This window comes from Mustela lutreola, chromosome 5 (genome assembly GCF_030435805.1).
Source record: "Mustela lutreola isolate mMusLut2 chromosome 5, mMusLut2.pri, whole genome shotgun sequence".
In the NCBI taxonomy this organism is placed as follows: domain Eukaryota; kingdom Metazoa; phylum Chordata; class Mammalia; order Carnivora; family Mustelidae; genus Mustela; species Mustela lutreola.
The window spans coordinates 88,809,064-88,826,689 of NC_081294.1; the positions used below are offsets into that span (position 1 = coordinate 88,809,064).

The window sequence follows — 17,626 nt, forward strand, 5'->3', positions numbered from 1 at the left end:
CACATTTGGAAGAACAATTGTCTTTATATGTACTAAGAGGCACACTGATCTTGTATAAATCTAACCGAGCCTCAGTTTTTCATCTTTAAATATGAGATGTACTATTGGGGCACCTGGGTGGCTCAGTGGGTTAAACCTCTGCCTTTGGCTGAGGTCATGATCTCAGGGTTCTGGGATGGAGCCCCATATTGGGCTCTCTGCTCAGCCGGGAGTCTTCTTCCCCACCCCCACCACCTGCCTCTCTGCCTGCTTGTGATCTCTGTCAAATAAATAAATAAAATCTTTTAAAAAACGAGATATACTGCTTTAGCATGCAGTCTATTGTTTCTGGGACTAAGTTAGAGATTTAAGGTATTAAGTGGAGAGAACATGAGATTCAGGCCTTTTATCAGAAATTAAGTTATATACCAGAGTTTCCTGACCACTTGTAGCCAAAGACTGCTCATACATAACAAAGGGATATTAAAATGTTCCATTGACAATAAAGCCAAGGGGCAAAAAGTTATTAATCTTTCCACTCAGTTTTACTTTTGAAAGAACAAACTGCTCTTGGTCTGTAATGATGTAAGCTCTCTGTTTTGTTTCTTTTCTTTTTTTTTTTTTTTTAAAGATTTTATTTATTTATTTGACAGAGAGAGATCACAAGTACGCAGAGAGGCAGGCAGCGAGAGAGAGAGAGGGAAACAGGCTCCCTCCTGAGCAGAGAGTCCGATGTGGGACTCAATCCCACGACCCTGAGATCATGACCCGAGCAGAAGGCAGCCGCTTAATCCACTGAGCCACCCAGGCGCCCTCTGTTTTGTTTCTTCTACAATGCACCCTTTCATCATTCTACTGCTCATTAACACTGTAGAGGAAAAATTAATATTTAGGCCTAAATAGTATCTTCTAGGAGAAAAACTAATCTTTTCCTGAGGTATAGTAAAGAAAATAGGATATTTCTAGTAAAACATTCCAAGGATTTCTTGAAACCTAATTATCACTTACCCTTATGGAGATCTCAAAGACTATGCTGATAATATATGATTAAGAAAACGAAGAACAAAATCAAAGTTTATGCCAAAGATAATGTTAGTTTCATTCTTATCTAGAGCATATTATTGAAACAGACTTGAAATATTCAAAATAAAAAAAAGAACACAAGAGGACCAGTGCTTATTTTAAAAGGGGTAGGAACAAATCAGCAAAATATCCACTGGATACCTAATTTAGGAAAACCTTTGAGCAAATCTCTCAAAAACAATCAAAAAAGTTCAAACTTCAGGTCTCCTAAACCTAATTTCTGCATAGTCTTTTAACAGAATTACAGCTTTTTTCATCCTTTGAAGTCTTTGACCTCTTTTGTGAAATAAGGCTGCCTTACAAATAGAGAAATGATACCCATAAATATTTAAAGCACCCATGACAGCATTTTTTTTTTTTTTTTTTAAAGATTTATTTATTTATTTATTTGACAGAGAGAAATCACAAGTAGGCAGAGAGGCAGGCAGAGAGAGAGAGAGAGGAGGAAGCAGGCTCCCTGCTGAGCAGAGAGCCCGATGCGGGACTCGATCCCAGGACCCTGAGATCATGACCTGAGCCGAAGGCAGCGGCTCAACCACTGAGCCACCCAGGCGCCCCCATGACAGCATTTTATCTCTTAACTAAAAACTGGTAAAGCCCTGCCAATTTTGAAATTTATCTTCCTAAGTTCTTGTTGACAAAGCCCATCATTGTTAAAGTTGTAGTTCATTATTTTTCTGAAGCTTGAAAAAAAAAAAAAAAAAACCAGCCAACATAAAATAGAAACTTTTTTTGGTCAAAGAATATACTCCTTTTCTAAAACCTGAACTCTATGTAAGAAACATAAACAATGGAAAGTCAACTTATTGAGAAATGCTCTTTTCTTTGTAATTCTGAATATTAGTATAATTCATGACTCTTTAAATAGACACCTGATTATTTTACTCTTGTATATGTTTTTTAATAATTTCCCATTGCAATGAAATGTCCGTTCTTTCTCTCTAGTGGGTCTGCACCGGATGTCAGGCGAAATTAAAGGAGAAAAACAAAAGGAAAACACTTTGATATATTTCAGAAAGTATTTTTTAAGATGTCTTTATTCATATTTAGGTCTAACACAAAAACCAAGTAACATGCTATACCAACAGTGGCAAGCAGCCTTAAAATCAGCTGGATCTTTTCTGAAATGAGGAAGGCAACTATCAGCCCACATTTATTCCATGATGGCAGCCTCGCTCATCTTTGCCCGGTTGCTATGGACACGTCCCTGTCAGGCCTGTGCCTTCCACTCTCTAGGCCTGTTTATGACAGGCCGAGGTGTTTCCTATTATGGTGCCTATGTCTGCACAGCACACTGCTTGCCAGTAATAAAAGCCAGAGTCTGCCGCTACGGGATTACAGCACAGCAGACCAGAGATGCTGACCGAAACCCAAGCACGCCCTGGGTAAAACTGCACAGAATACTCCCTAACAGGCAAAAGCCAACAAACACATCCTTTCTTCCCAGGCTAGCAGAGAAATTACTCAGAAATGTCATTTTTTAGTTGGAACCAACTTACAGAAGAATGTTGTTGCTAAAATAGGTACGGAGGAGAGAGAACAGTTTATGGCCTTTGTGCACTATAAACTCTTAATTTAAATGAGATGAGACTAGTCTGAGTCATAAACTCAAAAATGCTAAAATTTTTGAGACGTAATTGGATAAGCAGAACTCTTTGCTGAGACTCTTAAGTGGAAATAATCAGGATTCTTAGCAAGGAAAAACAAAACAAAACATACCACCTTTCTTGCAAGGCATCATCCCTAATGCACAGACTCTGAGTCAATCAATCCAAGATGAGAAATGGCATTTACATTAACCAACATCATTCATCAGGTATTAAACCATGTAACCAAATACAAAATAATATATTGATACACACTAGGTTTGAGCTACAAGCCACATAGGGGGTCTCATCAATACTCCTAATGGCTGGGTAAAAAACTCACTTTTTAAAATTTAAAGTTATTAAACTCATATGCTTATCAGAAATATGGCCTATAGTCTGTTTATACATTCACATTTTTAAAAAAGTATAATCACCCTCCCGCAATTACGAATATGATTTAAAAGAAAGTCTGCATACATGTACCCAAACGATGCTGAGACCCTCCAGAAAGTGAACCACATAAGTCAGGAGATTTCTAGCTGCCCAGGTGGAACTGGACAAGTTTTGGGCCTCATCTTTTAACTCAAACTAGGTAAGTTCGACAAGTGATTACTTTAAACTTTTTAAATTCTAAAACAAAGCTTCAGGATGAGAGTAACAATGCTTTCAAATACTGACCATGCTAAATACCACCAAAACTACCAAAAACTGCGTGGTAGGCAGGGACAGATTATATTTTCATTTTATTAATTTACATTCGGACTTAAACAACATCAGTCTGGAAAATTTCTTCAGTTCTTTGACCAAATGTTCAGTAACTTCTTTGCAAAGGGTGTGACAAACAGTAAAACTGAAGCTATTACCCATAAAAGAAGAACTTTAAGATTTTAGAGCTTAAAAGAGTAAAATTACTCTTAGTGCCTGAGAATTATCAGTAATGGTTCCTATAATACTGAAGGCAAAAACACTTAAAGCTGCATTGTAAGGACCATAATACCATTCATACAATTCACCCAGTATTTATTGAGTGCCTACTTAACAAGGCTTTGTGTCCAACACTATGGGTGCTGGAAAAATGAGTAAGACTAACAATCTAGTCTACAACAAAATACCAGTAAAACAAAGAAACAAAATACAGTATTTAGAGTTAAGAGATCTACAAACAAAGTCCTGTGGAAGGTCAAAGGAGAAAGACATGACACCTAATCAGGGGAGGAGGGCATGGGAAACAAGGGCGAGGAGAGGACAGAAAAAACTTCATGGAGGAGACAGCATTTCAAATAGACCTTAAAGGATGGTTAAGATTTGTTTAATATATATACTAAACAAATATATATATAATATATTTATAAATATATATATTATATATAACATATATAATATATTTAATATATATACTAAACAAAACTTAACCATCCTTTAAGTCCTATTTGAAATATTAAACAAATCTTAACCATCCATTAAGGCCTATTTGTATATGTGCCACTGAAGCGAGCACACTTTAAGGCCTATTTGAAATGCTGTCTCCTCCATGAAGTTTTTTCTGTCCTAAAAAAAAAATATATATATATATGTCTTAGCTTTACAGAAAAATTGTAAAGACAAGTAGGGAGGGTTCCCATATGCCCCATAACCAGTTTCCCCTCTTAGTAACACTACATTAATATGATACATTTGTCACAATTGCAGAATCAACACTGATGCATTATTATTAACTGCAATCCACACTTTATTCAGATTTCCTTAGTTTTCACCTAATATTATTTTTTTGGTCCAGGAGGCTATTCATGATCTTGTGTTACATTTAGTAACTTAGGTTCCTCCTTGTTCTAACAGTTTCTCCAATTTTCTTATGTTTTGTTAACTTTGATGGTTCTGAAGAGACCTAATCAGATATTTTGTAAAATGTTCCTTAGCTAGGAATTATCTGATGTTTTTCTTATGGTTAGAGTAGGGTTGTATGTTTTTGGTAAGAAAACCACAGATGTAAAGAACCATTTTCTTCAGAGCATATCAAGGGTATATACTATTACAATCTGGCATACCACTGTGGATGTTGACTTCAGTGACCTGGCTGAGGTAGTATGTGTGTGTTAGGTTTCTCTACTACAGAGTCATTTTTTTCCCCTCTTTCCATATTGGCTTTTTAGAAGGAAGTCAATATGTACAGCCCACACTTCAGGAGGAGAAAGTTTTGCTCTCCTTCCTTGAGAGCAGAGTATATACATAAATTATGTGAAATTCAGTACACAAGAGATTTCTCTAATCTCCCCCATTTATTTATTTATTCATTCAATAAATTATATCAGTATTAACACAAGAGTATTTATTTTTTTATTTTGGGTTATAATCCAATGCTCATTTACTTTTTTTTTTTTTTTAATATTTTATTTGTTTATTTGAGAGAGAGAAAAAGTGAGAGAGACCATGAGAGGGAAGGTCAGAGGGAGAAGCAGGCTCCCTGCAATGCGGGACTGGATCCCGGGAGTCCAGGATCATGACCTAAGCCGAAGGCAGTTGCTTAACCAACTGAGCCCCAGTTTAACCAACCCAAGCGCCCCTCGTTTACTTTCTGGATCAAACAGTTTCAGCTTCAGTAAATGGAAGCTCCTTCAGTTTGCTCTTGTGTCCCACTGATATATTCCCTTCAACAGCGGGGTTTGGTTTGAGTACTTCCTTACTTTCTGGCACTACAAACTGCTCCTTCCCCATCTCCTGCCCCACTCCGAATATCAAATATTTTCCAAGGAATTCAACGAAGATGAAGGTGCTGGGTTGTGTTCATTGCTACTAGGGTACTGTTTCTTTAGGCTTTCACAGTTGATAGAGCAAGGAAATATTTATGCATATACTAGATGGCTAAGATATTGAGAGGTGCAATGGGAGGTTGTGTCCTTAACAGGATTTTCTTAACATTAAATATTAATGCTAAGCTTACAAATTCTCAAATAGGCTTCACATTTCTAACAAATAATACACATGAGGGACAGAAAAAAAATGAAAGATCGTGTGCCTAGGTTATTTTCAGTCTCATTCAGAGGAGTAATCAGGATGTAGTCATTTATTTTTAATCTAATTTTTAAAAAATATTTTATTTATTTATTGGAGAGACACAGAAAGAGAGCTAGAGAGCACAAGCAGGGATAGAAGGAGAAGCATGCTCCCTACAGAGCAGAGGCAGGGCTCAATCGCAGAACCCTGAGCTGAAGGTAGATGCTTGCTTGACCAACTAAGCCATCCAGTTGCCCGGGATATATATATAAATATAAATATATATATATTTATATAAATATATAAATATATATATATTTATATTTATTTATGATAAAAACAGGTTAGACTATTGTCTAATGTTCTATGTTTTCCTAGAAACAGCTTAGGGAGTTTTAGATATCCTGATAAAACTTTAGGTCAGTTTGATGAACTTTAGTGTAAAGTTACACAAAGAAAACAGTTATACTCCTTGAAAAGTCCCTGAGTGAGAGAAGAACCAATGAAACATTCCAACAGTAGTCTTTGGTTTACTTCAACATCACTAGGCCACAGTTCCCTCTTAAAAGATCTTCAAAAGTATGGCTATCAGGATGGGCAAACACCTTCTCTAGCCCTCACTTCAGAAAATAAGAAAAGAAAAATGCTATTCCTTTATGGATGGAAATAAAGGACTTAATATTACTGAACATCTATGTTCCTGACTGTCTAGACAATTACTGTCTTTTAATTAATGAAATCATCATATTTAACTATTTAACAGATGAAGAAACTAAGGCTCAGATGGTAAGCTCTCCAATTTACATCTAGCAAGGGGTAAAAAGAGACTCCAACTCAGGCAGTCTTGTTACAGAAGGGTGCTGCAAATCCATACACCATTCTGCCTGAGGAATGAATGTCTAATGAATGGGAGATTTCTGCTGGGGAAATTTGGTATTTTTCTCCTCCAGTGCGGAGGTCCCATTAGAAGTGAGAAAAAAAAACCATAGGTTGTTTAAAATAAACACATTTTTCTGATTAAAAATGACTCCTGAAGTTATTCTTGCTACTGCTTTAATATATCCATAAGTATATTCAGTATCTACCAGTGGTAAGCAAAATGCTTCAAGGTGTTATATGGATGAACATTTTTTCACCTTGCTACATTTTAATTTTAATGTGTATTTTTAAAATGTATATTAGAAAAAAATATAAGTAGGACACCAAATCTATGATTTCTTAAATACCCTTACAGAAGATGAAGCACTCAGATAGGTATTTGCATTTAAAAAATACTCTAAATAAAAACTCTCAACGTGTACCATATACAATAAACACAAACAAAAAAGTTTGAGCAACAATTAAGGTCATGTTTTTCTTCTAAGAAATATTATGTTCTTACACTGCAAGGAGTATATGACACAGAGTTTTTCTTTATCTCTCTTATTCAGTATATCTTAGGCATAGAATAAATTACATCTTATTTATTGAGCACTAAGTATGTGTTACGCACCAGACTGAGCTTTGCATACATTATATCTAATGTTTTCAACAACCCTTCAATGAGGAAATTGAGAATTAGAGAGGTGATGCCTGTTGCCCCAAATACTAGGTGGGAAGCAGCAGGGCTGAAATTTGAAACCAAGTTTCCTTTAAAAAAAAAAAAAAAGAAAAAGAAAGAAAGAACTCTACTCTTTCCATTCTACAAAGCTGCCAGAAGCTTTGCTGGTATACACATTCAAGCCAAGGAGTAAGTACCACACATCCTCCTCATATACCAAGTATGGCCAAACAATAACCAAAAGGTCAGAATAGTAAACAATAATAATAATTAAAAATACTTCATTAAAGAGCAAGTTTTCTTTTAAAGAGTCATATTACTACTACAGTTGGGAATCCAATGTAACTGATTTCCTAATGAACACAGCAGAATTGTTTGTTGCTTAAGCAAATATCCCCATCCCCATTCCCAGTCAGAATGAATAAAAGGAAACACATTCTTAAAATGTCTTTTAGGACCACTGTGAATATTAAAATAAAGGGCTACCCATCTCTCTATCACTTAGAAAGATCTCAGACTAGTTGGGCCAATTAAACCTTCACAAGCACAAAGTACAATGCAAAAGCCCCAGCAGAACTAGACCATCATAAAATAAACCCTAGTTATTTGCAGTTTAAAAGAGTTGGGCTATTTCTAAAAATGAGAAAATCAGCTTCTACATACTTGAGGAATAATCTGAAAATCATGACATTATCAACATTTCACATAGGCCATATATGTATATTTTAAGTAATAGCTATAATCTATGTGACTATCATGGAAATCTTTTAAAATTGAACAATAGCATTATCTATTACCCATGTTATTTGGGGAAAAAGTTTGTTTAATCTGTCCATAACATTTAGAAAAATACTATTTTATCTTGGCCAAGCTTCCTAAGCTTCTTGTTTTGAAATTTTAAAAAAAGGACTGAGTTCATTATGCTCTCAGACCAAAGTCACACTACCCTATAATGAAATAAAAATGTAATAACTGAGAGTGATTTCTGTAGTAATGACTAATTCATTGAATCACAAAAATTAGAAGTTTTGGATAATTAAATGTTAGGCATATTGAAACTTACTGCCACTAAATACTGACATGACAACTGTGCTGATGACAAGAGAGACAAATTAAGATTTGTTTTAATGCTTAGTGTTTTATTAAGTTAAAGTCAAGGCTTTACTCTTCAATGAAAAATGAAAATTTTCTTTTTTTCTTTTTTTTTTTTTAATTTTATTTATTTATCAGAGAGAGAGAGGGGAAGAGAGAGAGCACAGGCAGACAGAATGGCAGGCAGAGGCAGAGGGAGAAGCAGGCTCCCCGCTGAGCAAAGAGCCCGATGTGGGACTCGATCCCAGGACACCGGGATCATGACCTGAGCCGAAGGCAGCCGCTTCACCAACTGAGCCACCCAGGTGTCCCGAAAAATGAAAATTTTCAAAAAGTATTTCCTACTTTGTTATTATTTAAAATAAAAGCAAAAAAAGCATTTTTTTTTCTAATGGTGATCATAAAAACAAGCATTCTCAACTTTCCATATTAACTTTAAGGCACTATATGTAAACCACCTAAATCCTTGCCAAATCTGCTTTTATTAAGTGGATGAAAAAGCAAACCGCAAACTCAAAACATCAGTAAGTTGAGTTTCTATGGTTAGAGAAGATATTTTGTTTTCCTCATGTTAACTCTTAAAAACTCTTTCATGACTTTATCAGTAAGTTTTAATATTTTAATGCAGAAAATAAGGGTTATTTGCAATTTGTTTTCCATAAAATTAAAATGCTTTTCCAACTACAGCTTCTTTCTTAGCTTTCTTTGTTAAACAGTTATTTCCGTTCTGAGAGTTACAGCCTTGTAATGCTGAAATATTTTATGATTAAATCACTCTTATGAACATTCTCTATTCATTCCAGCACCTGCCTTGTCCAGAAGAAACAGTATGAGCAGTCACAGAAAGCTCTAGTCTTACTTTATGGATGCACTGACTATTCAAGAGCACCAGGGGGAGCAGAGGAGGAAGAACAGAGAAGCAAGCACCCAGAAGAGCAATTAATTTATAGGCAACAAAAAACACAATAGAAAAAAAAAAAAAAAAAAAACCACGATAGAGATGTTGGTTAATAAGTAAATAGACAAAATAAATTCCATAAAAAAGTCATGACCACATCTGTTAGGTTGGTGATGTGTAGCTAGCATTAACTAAAGAAAAGCCTGAAGTCTCTTGGAAGGATGCTTGAATCCTAACTTCATGAGAGTTGCCACTTGAAGCATGGCAATTTCCAGCAATGCCAAGCCTCGAAAGTGTCCCCAGATGAAAGAGAGACAAAATATATTTCTATAGTGGTATATTTTAGGAAAAAATCAAAAGGATTTTGTTTTCTCTTTAAAAATCACTGCACTTACTCTGAAGGCCTGCTAAAATATGTGTTATTAGGTCACAAGAGGATAAAGTGACAGGGCTCCACAGCAGAATCTTTTTTTTTTTTTTTTTTTTTTTGCCTTTTTGAAGATTAATTTATTTATTTTGGAGGCAGGAAGGGGCAGAGGGAGAGAGAGAACCTTAAGCAGACTCTCTGCTGATCGTGGAGCCCAGTGCAGGTCTTGATCTCACAATCATGACATCATGACCTCAGCCAAAATACTGAGCCAACTGACTGAGCTATGCAGGCACCTCTCCAAGGCATAATTTTTTAAAGTCCTGAGGCTTCGACTCCTGGCCTGTCCACCTCACATCCTCAACTTACTTTCTTTGAGAGAAGGTAACCAAAAACACTGCACTGTGAAACTACTTTACATTAAAAACAGTTTAAAAAGGTATTTTAGCTTTGTAAATTCTGTACAAAAGAATGAAGATGTCCTAACCAATCCCACACTATGCTGAGCATATTCCAAGAATTAATAAGTGCTGTGTTTTCACTTTTAGAATAAAACACAGAAAGTATTTAGCACCTCTGTCTGGAATTCTGTCACTGGAATCTAAGAAAAGTCTAAACTAATTGGAAGTTCAAAATGTTTCTATCTGTATTATACCAAAAATTGTGTAAATATAAGCTTTTTTTCATAATACAGAGATGTATACTAAAGACTTTTATCTAAGGACTGCATTGTAACAACCAATGAACATAAAAAGTCAAGCAAAAATTACAACTGAATGGTTAAAAAAAAAAGTATGTTAGCCAAGAAGACTATCAATGAAGTTTGACCTAAATCTCAATTATACCAGTAACACCAGGTATAATGCTTACTATCACAAGTTTTTATTAGATACCTCTTTATATATATTCTTTCAAACTCTTACATTGATCTTTCAAAAAGGGTATTATTGTGCTCATCTTATGCTAAGGAAACTAAAGCTTAAAAAGTTGAATTCATTTTTCTTTTTCTTTTTCAAGATTTTATTTATTTGACAGAGATCACAAGTAGCCAGAGAAGCAAGCAGAGAGAGAGAGGGGGAAGCAGGCTCCCCGCCGAGCAGAGAGCCCAATGTGGGGCTCAATCCAGGACCCTGGGACCATGACCAGAGCTGAAGGCAGAGGCTTTAACCCTCTGATCCACCCAGGTGCCCCTGAATTCATTTTTCTAATATAACTCAGCAACCAAGGAACAAAACCAAGATTTAACTTCCAGATCTGCCTACTTGCAAAGCTTTGAAACCTTACCAAAACTTCCTTCAACTGTAGCAATAAGGTTCTAAAGGAAATCTATACAAATCTCAGGGAGATTAATGTGCTTATGAGGGTAAGTGCTGTAGATTTAATCACTCAAATTAAATGCCATCTGGAGTCACTTACCCTACTTGGTACAAGCATCCTACATATATTACAGTCTATGTTGGCTTTGTCCAAGAATTCTATAATTTTCCTGCCTTAGTAGCATCAATAAGTATTATGCACATGACAATGTCAGTCAGGAAATATAGGTAGTTACTTCTAAAGCATCATTTTGCAACAGCTAATAATTTGAATTCCTTTAATTAAGATTTTCAAAAACACAAATAATCTATTAACTCAAATGGTTAAATGGGTTGAAGGAATTAATTTCCCTCTTCCTAATACCCAAATCTATATCCCTAATAATTTTTTCCTCTCCATAATCACTTAAAAATCATGACCTTACTATTTTTATTATGTTACATTATACTATTAAATTAAAAAAAAAAAAAACCTCAAGTGGGCAGAACACATAAAGATGTTATGATTTTTCAAAGGTAGAAAGAGAATAACCTGAAAATATTGGCTGGTTCAAACAAGTACATGTAAAAATAATGGACAGCAATAGAACATAACCAGAAAGCAATGTTTCAGAGGTATTCATTCATCCTCAAAGATGTGTTGCAAGTCATTATAATTCTAGTTCAGACTTAGGTTGGGCATCACTCACGAGGACCTTCAGATCAACTGCTCCCACTCAGTTTCCAGCTTATGTGCCCTCATTATGAAAGCAGAAGAGCTTTCTTTTTCTTCTATGCTAATCCTAAAATTTCACCTATAAAAAGTTACAGGAGTTTAGCATTCTTGTAAAAATGAATGGGTTAAAAAAAAAGGAAATGTATAGCTTAGAAATCAGAAGTTTAAGCAACAGTTTCAGCCAAGTTGTTTTTTTTTAATGTTAAAAATAAGTGTCCTGTCAATAATCTTTCAACCACAAGAAAAAAACAGCTAGAATCACTATCTTTTTTTTTTTTTTTTTTTTAAAGATTTTATTTATTTATTTGACTGACAGAAATCACAAGTAGGCTGAGAGGCAGGCAGAGAGAGAGAGGAGGAAGCAGGCTCCCTGCTGAGCGGAGAGCCCAATGCGGGGCTTGATGCAGGGCTTGATCCCAGAATCCTGGGATCATGACCTGAGCTGAAGGCAAAGGCTTTAACCCACTGAGCCACCCAGGCGCCCCTAGAATCACTATTTTTTTAAAAAGTCTTTTCTCACTTAACCTACATTTCTCTTCAACCAAATAAATGCACCTTCTCTACTAAATCTGTAAATCAACTCAAAGTTTAATTGGGTGCCTTCACAATGGAGATTTTTTAAAAATCCTGTCTTACTTGGTGCCATTAAAGAAAGAAATCATTTTGATCAATTACTGTGACCTAAAGCTTTATTTTTTTTAAAATCTTATAGATAAACCAATTGGTTGACAGTTAACATCATTTAGGATACATTATTAGATTTCATGTTAATTTTTAAATTCAAACATAGGTCTCATCATTAAGAGTATGGATTTCTGGAAAAAGTAATTATAGCTGCTTAGGTTCCTTTCTCTGAACAACTACTATCAGATCATCTTGAAATGTGTATATATCCCTTTAGGTGCCTTCTGATTCTGCTCTTCTTTTTTTACACAGTATTAACCAGACAAGAAAATTAAGAACACAATCCCACTGCAGAATGGTCCCATTCAGCATGTAGTACATTGAAGAAACTCAGCACAGCCTACTGCTATTATCAATCAAATTATTTTTAAAAATTACTGTTCCATGAAATTAATCAATGAACTAAGACTTTGCTAGCCAGATGAAAACAATGGCACCTGATGGCACAGCAGGAAGTGAGAGCCCAATGATGAATTATTTTGATAAGGAGCCATACCAGATTTCAAAATGAGGCCGAAATGACTAAAATCAGAAAAACAAAACAAACAAAAAACTGAGATCTGATCCCAAGCGTGCATTTGGGTTAGGTCGGTGTACTTATGGGTAAGTTAGTGCCTGTTGACAGTGTGTGAGGAGTCCCTTTTATTCTATTTGAAGCTAACTTCTCACTTCGAAAACAATGCAATCTATGTAAGCACTGTCAACAGATAAGACAATCAAGTGGCTGATATGCTATGGTATTTTAGAAAACTGATTGTTGAGGGTGGGGGGAAATGGGTGGGATAAAAACGATAATAAGTCAAGAAAAAGCATCACACATATTAAAAATATGTGCACACAGATAAACTGTAAAATGGTATAACCTTCCTGACCTTGTAAATAGGTGCCCACAATATTTAAATATCTTTAAGAGGCAACTATTAGGAATTGCCACCCAGTTACCAGTTTTTACTGGTTGAATCCCCCAGTGATCTGCATCCAACATGAATGTGCCTCTTTCCCTATCCTCTCAGCCCAACATTCGTTAAAAACATACATAATCCCAATTATTTCCTTACATAACTAAAGACAAAAAGAACAGAAATTCCAAAAAAATACAGTAACACTAGAGACAACACTATAGACAACAGACAACACTATACCTTGCTTTAAGGCTATCTGAGGCTGAAGGTTACTTCTCAGTCCCCCAAAACTCCACCGACCACCAAGGCCAGCACTTCAGCATATACGGCACAAATGACCCACTGAAACATACTAAATGACCTCAGAAAACTGGACTTCTCTCCAAGATTCATGAAAACAAAGGTATGATCATAATGAACTTTCTAACTTTCTTGATATTTCCTGTGGACACGTTAGGCTAAGTGAACATAAAAAGGCTCAGTTCTTACAATGTACCCTAACATCTAGATAAGTAAGAGTTAAGGTTCCAAGTTCAGTGAGCTCTACTGAGCATGAGTGCGGTTATGTGGTGACATCCAAGAGATTGCATTGACCTCCACCAACTCTTATTTCCAACTGGGAAACCCAAGAATACCCTTAAGCATGCAATGCCCACGGCCCCGCCTGGGTTTCTGCTGCAAGGGCAAAGTGTCACTGACAAGCCCACTCCCCCATCTCAAAGAAAACAAAACAAAAAAAATCCCCACTCACTGTGGCTCGGGGGTGCTGTAATCAAACTATGTCAAAGTTGCTTTTGCAAAATGTCTAATTTATCTGGAGTCAATGTAAGAGACAGGGAAGGCACAGAGTCAGGAACCTCCCTCCAAGGGAGTAAAAGAGCCAACATGCAGTGTGACACAATCTGTACGCGTTTCTCGGGGCCACAGGGGCTGGCAGCTTCACCAGCGTGGGAATCAGCAGTCTAGGGGCGTTGGTGACAGGCAGAGCCAGGGCTTACCTTGTTGGAGGCCATCTCACTGACGGAGTGCCTGGTCTGCAAGGTCTCTAGCTGGTCCAGACACCAGTCCAGCTCCTCCAGGGTCTCGCTGGCCAGTTTCTGGTAGGCCTCCTCTGCGAAGAGATAGGGAAAGGGGGACTCAGTTCTCAAGCGCTTCACGGTGCCGCCAACGAGTTCAAAGGGGGCCATCCTGCCATACCCCGCCATGCTCGGATGCCCGGTGCCCGCACATGAGGGCTGCTTCTTCATAGTGCCGAGCCCGGCACGGCGCTGGGGGCTCAGCTAGCGGGGCGGCCGGCCTCGGGGTAGCACGGTTTCTCCAGCTTGGCGTCTCAGTTCCGCGTCCAGGGAGGGCGCACGAAGTGCGGCAAGCCAACTTTTATACGGAGACACAGACAAAAACCCCACGGTGCGACTTTTCGACGGTGCGGCGGTCCCCAGGGCCAGCCCGGGAGGCGGGCGAAGAGGGCAGCGCGCGCCTCGGGGCCAACCCCGCGGACGGAGCGCCTGGTCCACGGCCTAATTTTGTCGCCGGCCGGCCGAGCCGCGTCCCAGCGCCCGCTCCGCTAGCCGCCTGCCGAGCCTTCTCACGGCGCTAATGAATCAGCCGCGGCTGGGTGCGCGGCCACCACGTTTCCTGTTTTCTTTCTCAACTCCTCCAGCGCCCGGCGCAGCGCGGCTCCATCGCCGCGGCTTTCCGGGAACACTCCCCCTCACGCCCCTCGCCGCTGCCTGGCCCCTCCTCAGCTCCTTTACAAGGCGCCTGCCAACTGCCAAGGCCCGCCCGCGCCCCCGGCGCCCCCCGCCGCCGCCTTCCCCGAAGCCCCAGCCCCGACCGCCCCACCGCCTCGCCGGGGCATCACCCCGCGCTGCCCGGTGCCGCTCGCTTTGAAGTCGAGCCCGGGAGGCGCGGGCGCGAGCGCGTGTATCTGTGGGGCTGTCGTGGGGCTGCGCGAGGAGAGCGGCCCAAAACCCGGCGTGGAGCGCCCGCCACCCGGGGTCACGCCTGCTGTGGGGCTCAGGCGGGACCGGGCGCGCACGCGCGCGCGCGCGCGCGCGACCGCGCACCTGCCCCGCGGGGACCCAGCGCGCCCCTCCCGGTGGCCCCGACTGCCCAAGTCTCAGCTTATTCACCGTCCGTTGCTCCCCGCGGGGTTTCGCGGGAGAGCCAGACGGGCGGCGCAAACACGGTTATTCAGGACCTGAGCAACCGTTTCTGTGGGTTCGGGTGTTAGGGCTTTTGAGTCTTCGTTTCTGAGGATTTAGAATTTACCTACTTCAAGGGGACAGGGCGGTTGTGGGAATAGAATTATTTCTATTAAAACCAGACTCAACCCAGCCTCTGCTAAGTGCCAGATTTCTAAATGTTGGGGTGGACATAAACAAGCAAACAAAAACAACATTGAAGTCTTTTGAATTTACAGATTTGACAATATGCTGTATTTTCACATTCGGGATTGTCTAAGAGTTCTCATAAAGGAGCAGCAATGTGAATGCACCACGTAGGATAGGCACTTGACACATGTCCTACATACGTGCTTCCTTCGTCTGTGGAATTGCAAATCAGAGACCACGATGGTCCTGTGATGCCAAAGGAAAAAGTCTGGAAGGGTGTTTCTGCCCACCATATGCAGAATAAACTACAAACGTGAGAAAATGAAAAGACAATATCCAAAAGGCATGGTATGGAAGCTGGTTCCATTTACAAAAGCTGACCCTGGGGACCACGGGCACTCTACATAAAAGGATCAACTGCAAGAACTTCACTACATTAGCAAGTGGATGAACAAAACTTTCAGAGAGGAAAATAATCCAAACTCTGAAGAGCCCCATCTTATAAAACTTGGTTATTGTCATTTAAAAAGAATACATTGAAAAGCTTACATGAAGTTGAGAGATCCTTTGGTCTTCAAATCTACAGGTCTTGGAGGAGAAGAAACACTACCCTTGAAATTTAGACTCCATAAATGATCAGTGGCACAACAAAGAATTTCACAGACTGAATCTCAGGTTCCCAGGGATTTACCAGATAGGTTTTTACATAAAATTTGTAGAAGTTAGAATAACTTTCAAAGTATTTGTTACATGAGCCACATGACTCATTGTTATCAAGGATTCTTGAACTGTTTGGTATTCATTTTGGGGACTCTATGTTTAAATCTGCCACTTTTTTTCCTTTTTCTTTTCTGCAGCAATCTCTGTAAATATATACTCTAGGTGAACCAACAGCTGCCAAACCTTGCCAGGTAAATTAAAGAGTAAGATTGGGCCTTCCCCCCCAAAGTAACAACCTTAAAGATAATTTGATAATAAGTATAAAATGTTTTATCTGCATAGCCTTTCCCTGATTAGAAGAATATAAAAATATAGTATGATTCTTTTAAAAATGGAAACATTACACAATGATGTAATGTAGAAAGTCCCTTGTACTCCAATACACTAAGGATTGCAAACAATAATTAAGTCTATGATCATAACACATTTTCATTTTACCCAATACCTTCCATATGTAAGTACAGAGTAACCTGGTTGAAATGATAGCACATTTACTGTATGGTTTTGTTTTCTTTTTGATTTTTTCCCTCTACTGTATAAAATAAGGATGTAGGACACTTTAAGAGGAAATTAACTTGTTCTGGGTTATTTAAGTTGTCAGTAGCAAGCACCTCTAGTAGGTTATAGATGCAAAGCCATTATGCCTAGGATGGTTCACTGCCATCTTTCCAGTTACTGGGTACATACAGAAGCCAGGAATCCCTTCTCCATACCTCTAAGGCTTGGCTTTCCATGTTCCTCTCCCTGCATTCCAAGCCTTTAAAGTCTCAGCCCCAAAGGGAGCTCCCCAGTATAAGTAATCTCCCCATCTTCACCAACTTCTCAAACTTCTCAGAAATACAGGCCTTGGACTTATCTGGATGTGGCACTACATATTATATTCCAGTATTTACTTCTTAATTGTAAAAGGGGTAGAAATTCAGGAACGTTTCAATGCTTTAAGACATTATATATTTAAATACAGAGCTTGACTTTAAGAAGGCAGTTTAGCAACAAGAAGGATAACTTATTTCAGAAGATCTACTTTGTATCTAAATCATAGATTACCCATTTTAACAATCAGCATTTGCCTACAATAATGATTTGGTACACACATGTATTTTAAGTTCTAACTACCTCTACATGTATTGTATAAATCTGGAGAATAGAAAAACAGGGACCCAAACACATCTACATACCAATAAGCAAGAAAATATTTACTGACAGAGTAAAGAAATTTGTTCTATAAAACTGTTGTTCAAATAAAGAATTTTTGCTGATGTTAGTACAGAACTGAGAATACTGTTTTTCCCAAATTCTGAGGTTTATAGGCAATATGGCTGGCCACAGTTTTTTAGGATCATTATTAAAGTTTAACTTTTAGGAATTTTAACCCTAAATGCTCTAAGACATCAAGTAACTGACCTTTTCATCCCCA

General features: G+C 38.4%; 1 protein-coding gene across 6 annotated transcripts in view; it reads right to left on the bottom strand.

Moving 5' to 3' along the window:
- The window catches only part of PDE4D (phosphodiesterase 4D), a 785,924-nt gene that overhangs the window by 70,046 nt on the left and 698,252 nt on the right, over positions 1 to 17,626 (bottom strand). For 5 of the 6 annotated variants that reach the window (XR_009353968.1, XM_059175042.1, XM_059175044.1 and 2 more), the window contains exon 6: positions 14,155 to 14,267. Coding sequence is in view for 5 of the 6 variants with exons in the window: in XM_059175042.1 (XP_059031025.1) it covers positions 14,155 to 14,267 (113 nt within the window). In the remaining variant the exon portion in view is untranslated. Of the gene's footprint in view, positions 1 to 14,154; positions 14,268 to 14,353; positions 15,204 to 17,626 lie in introns of those variants that run through there. The other variant, XM_059175047.1, reaches the window with a different exon arrangement.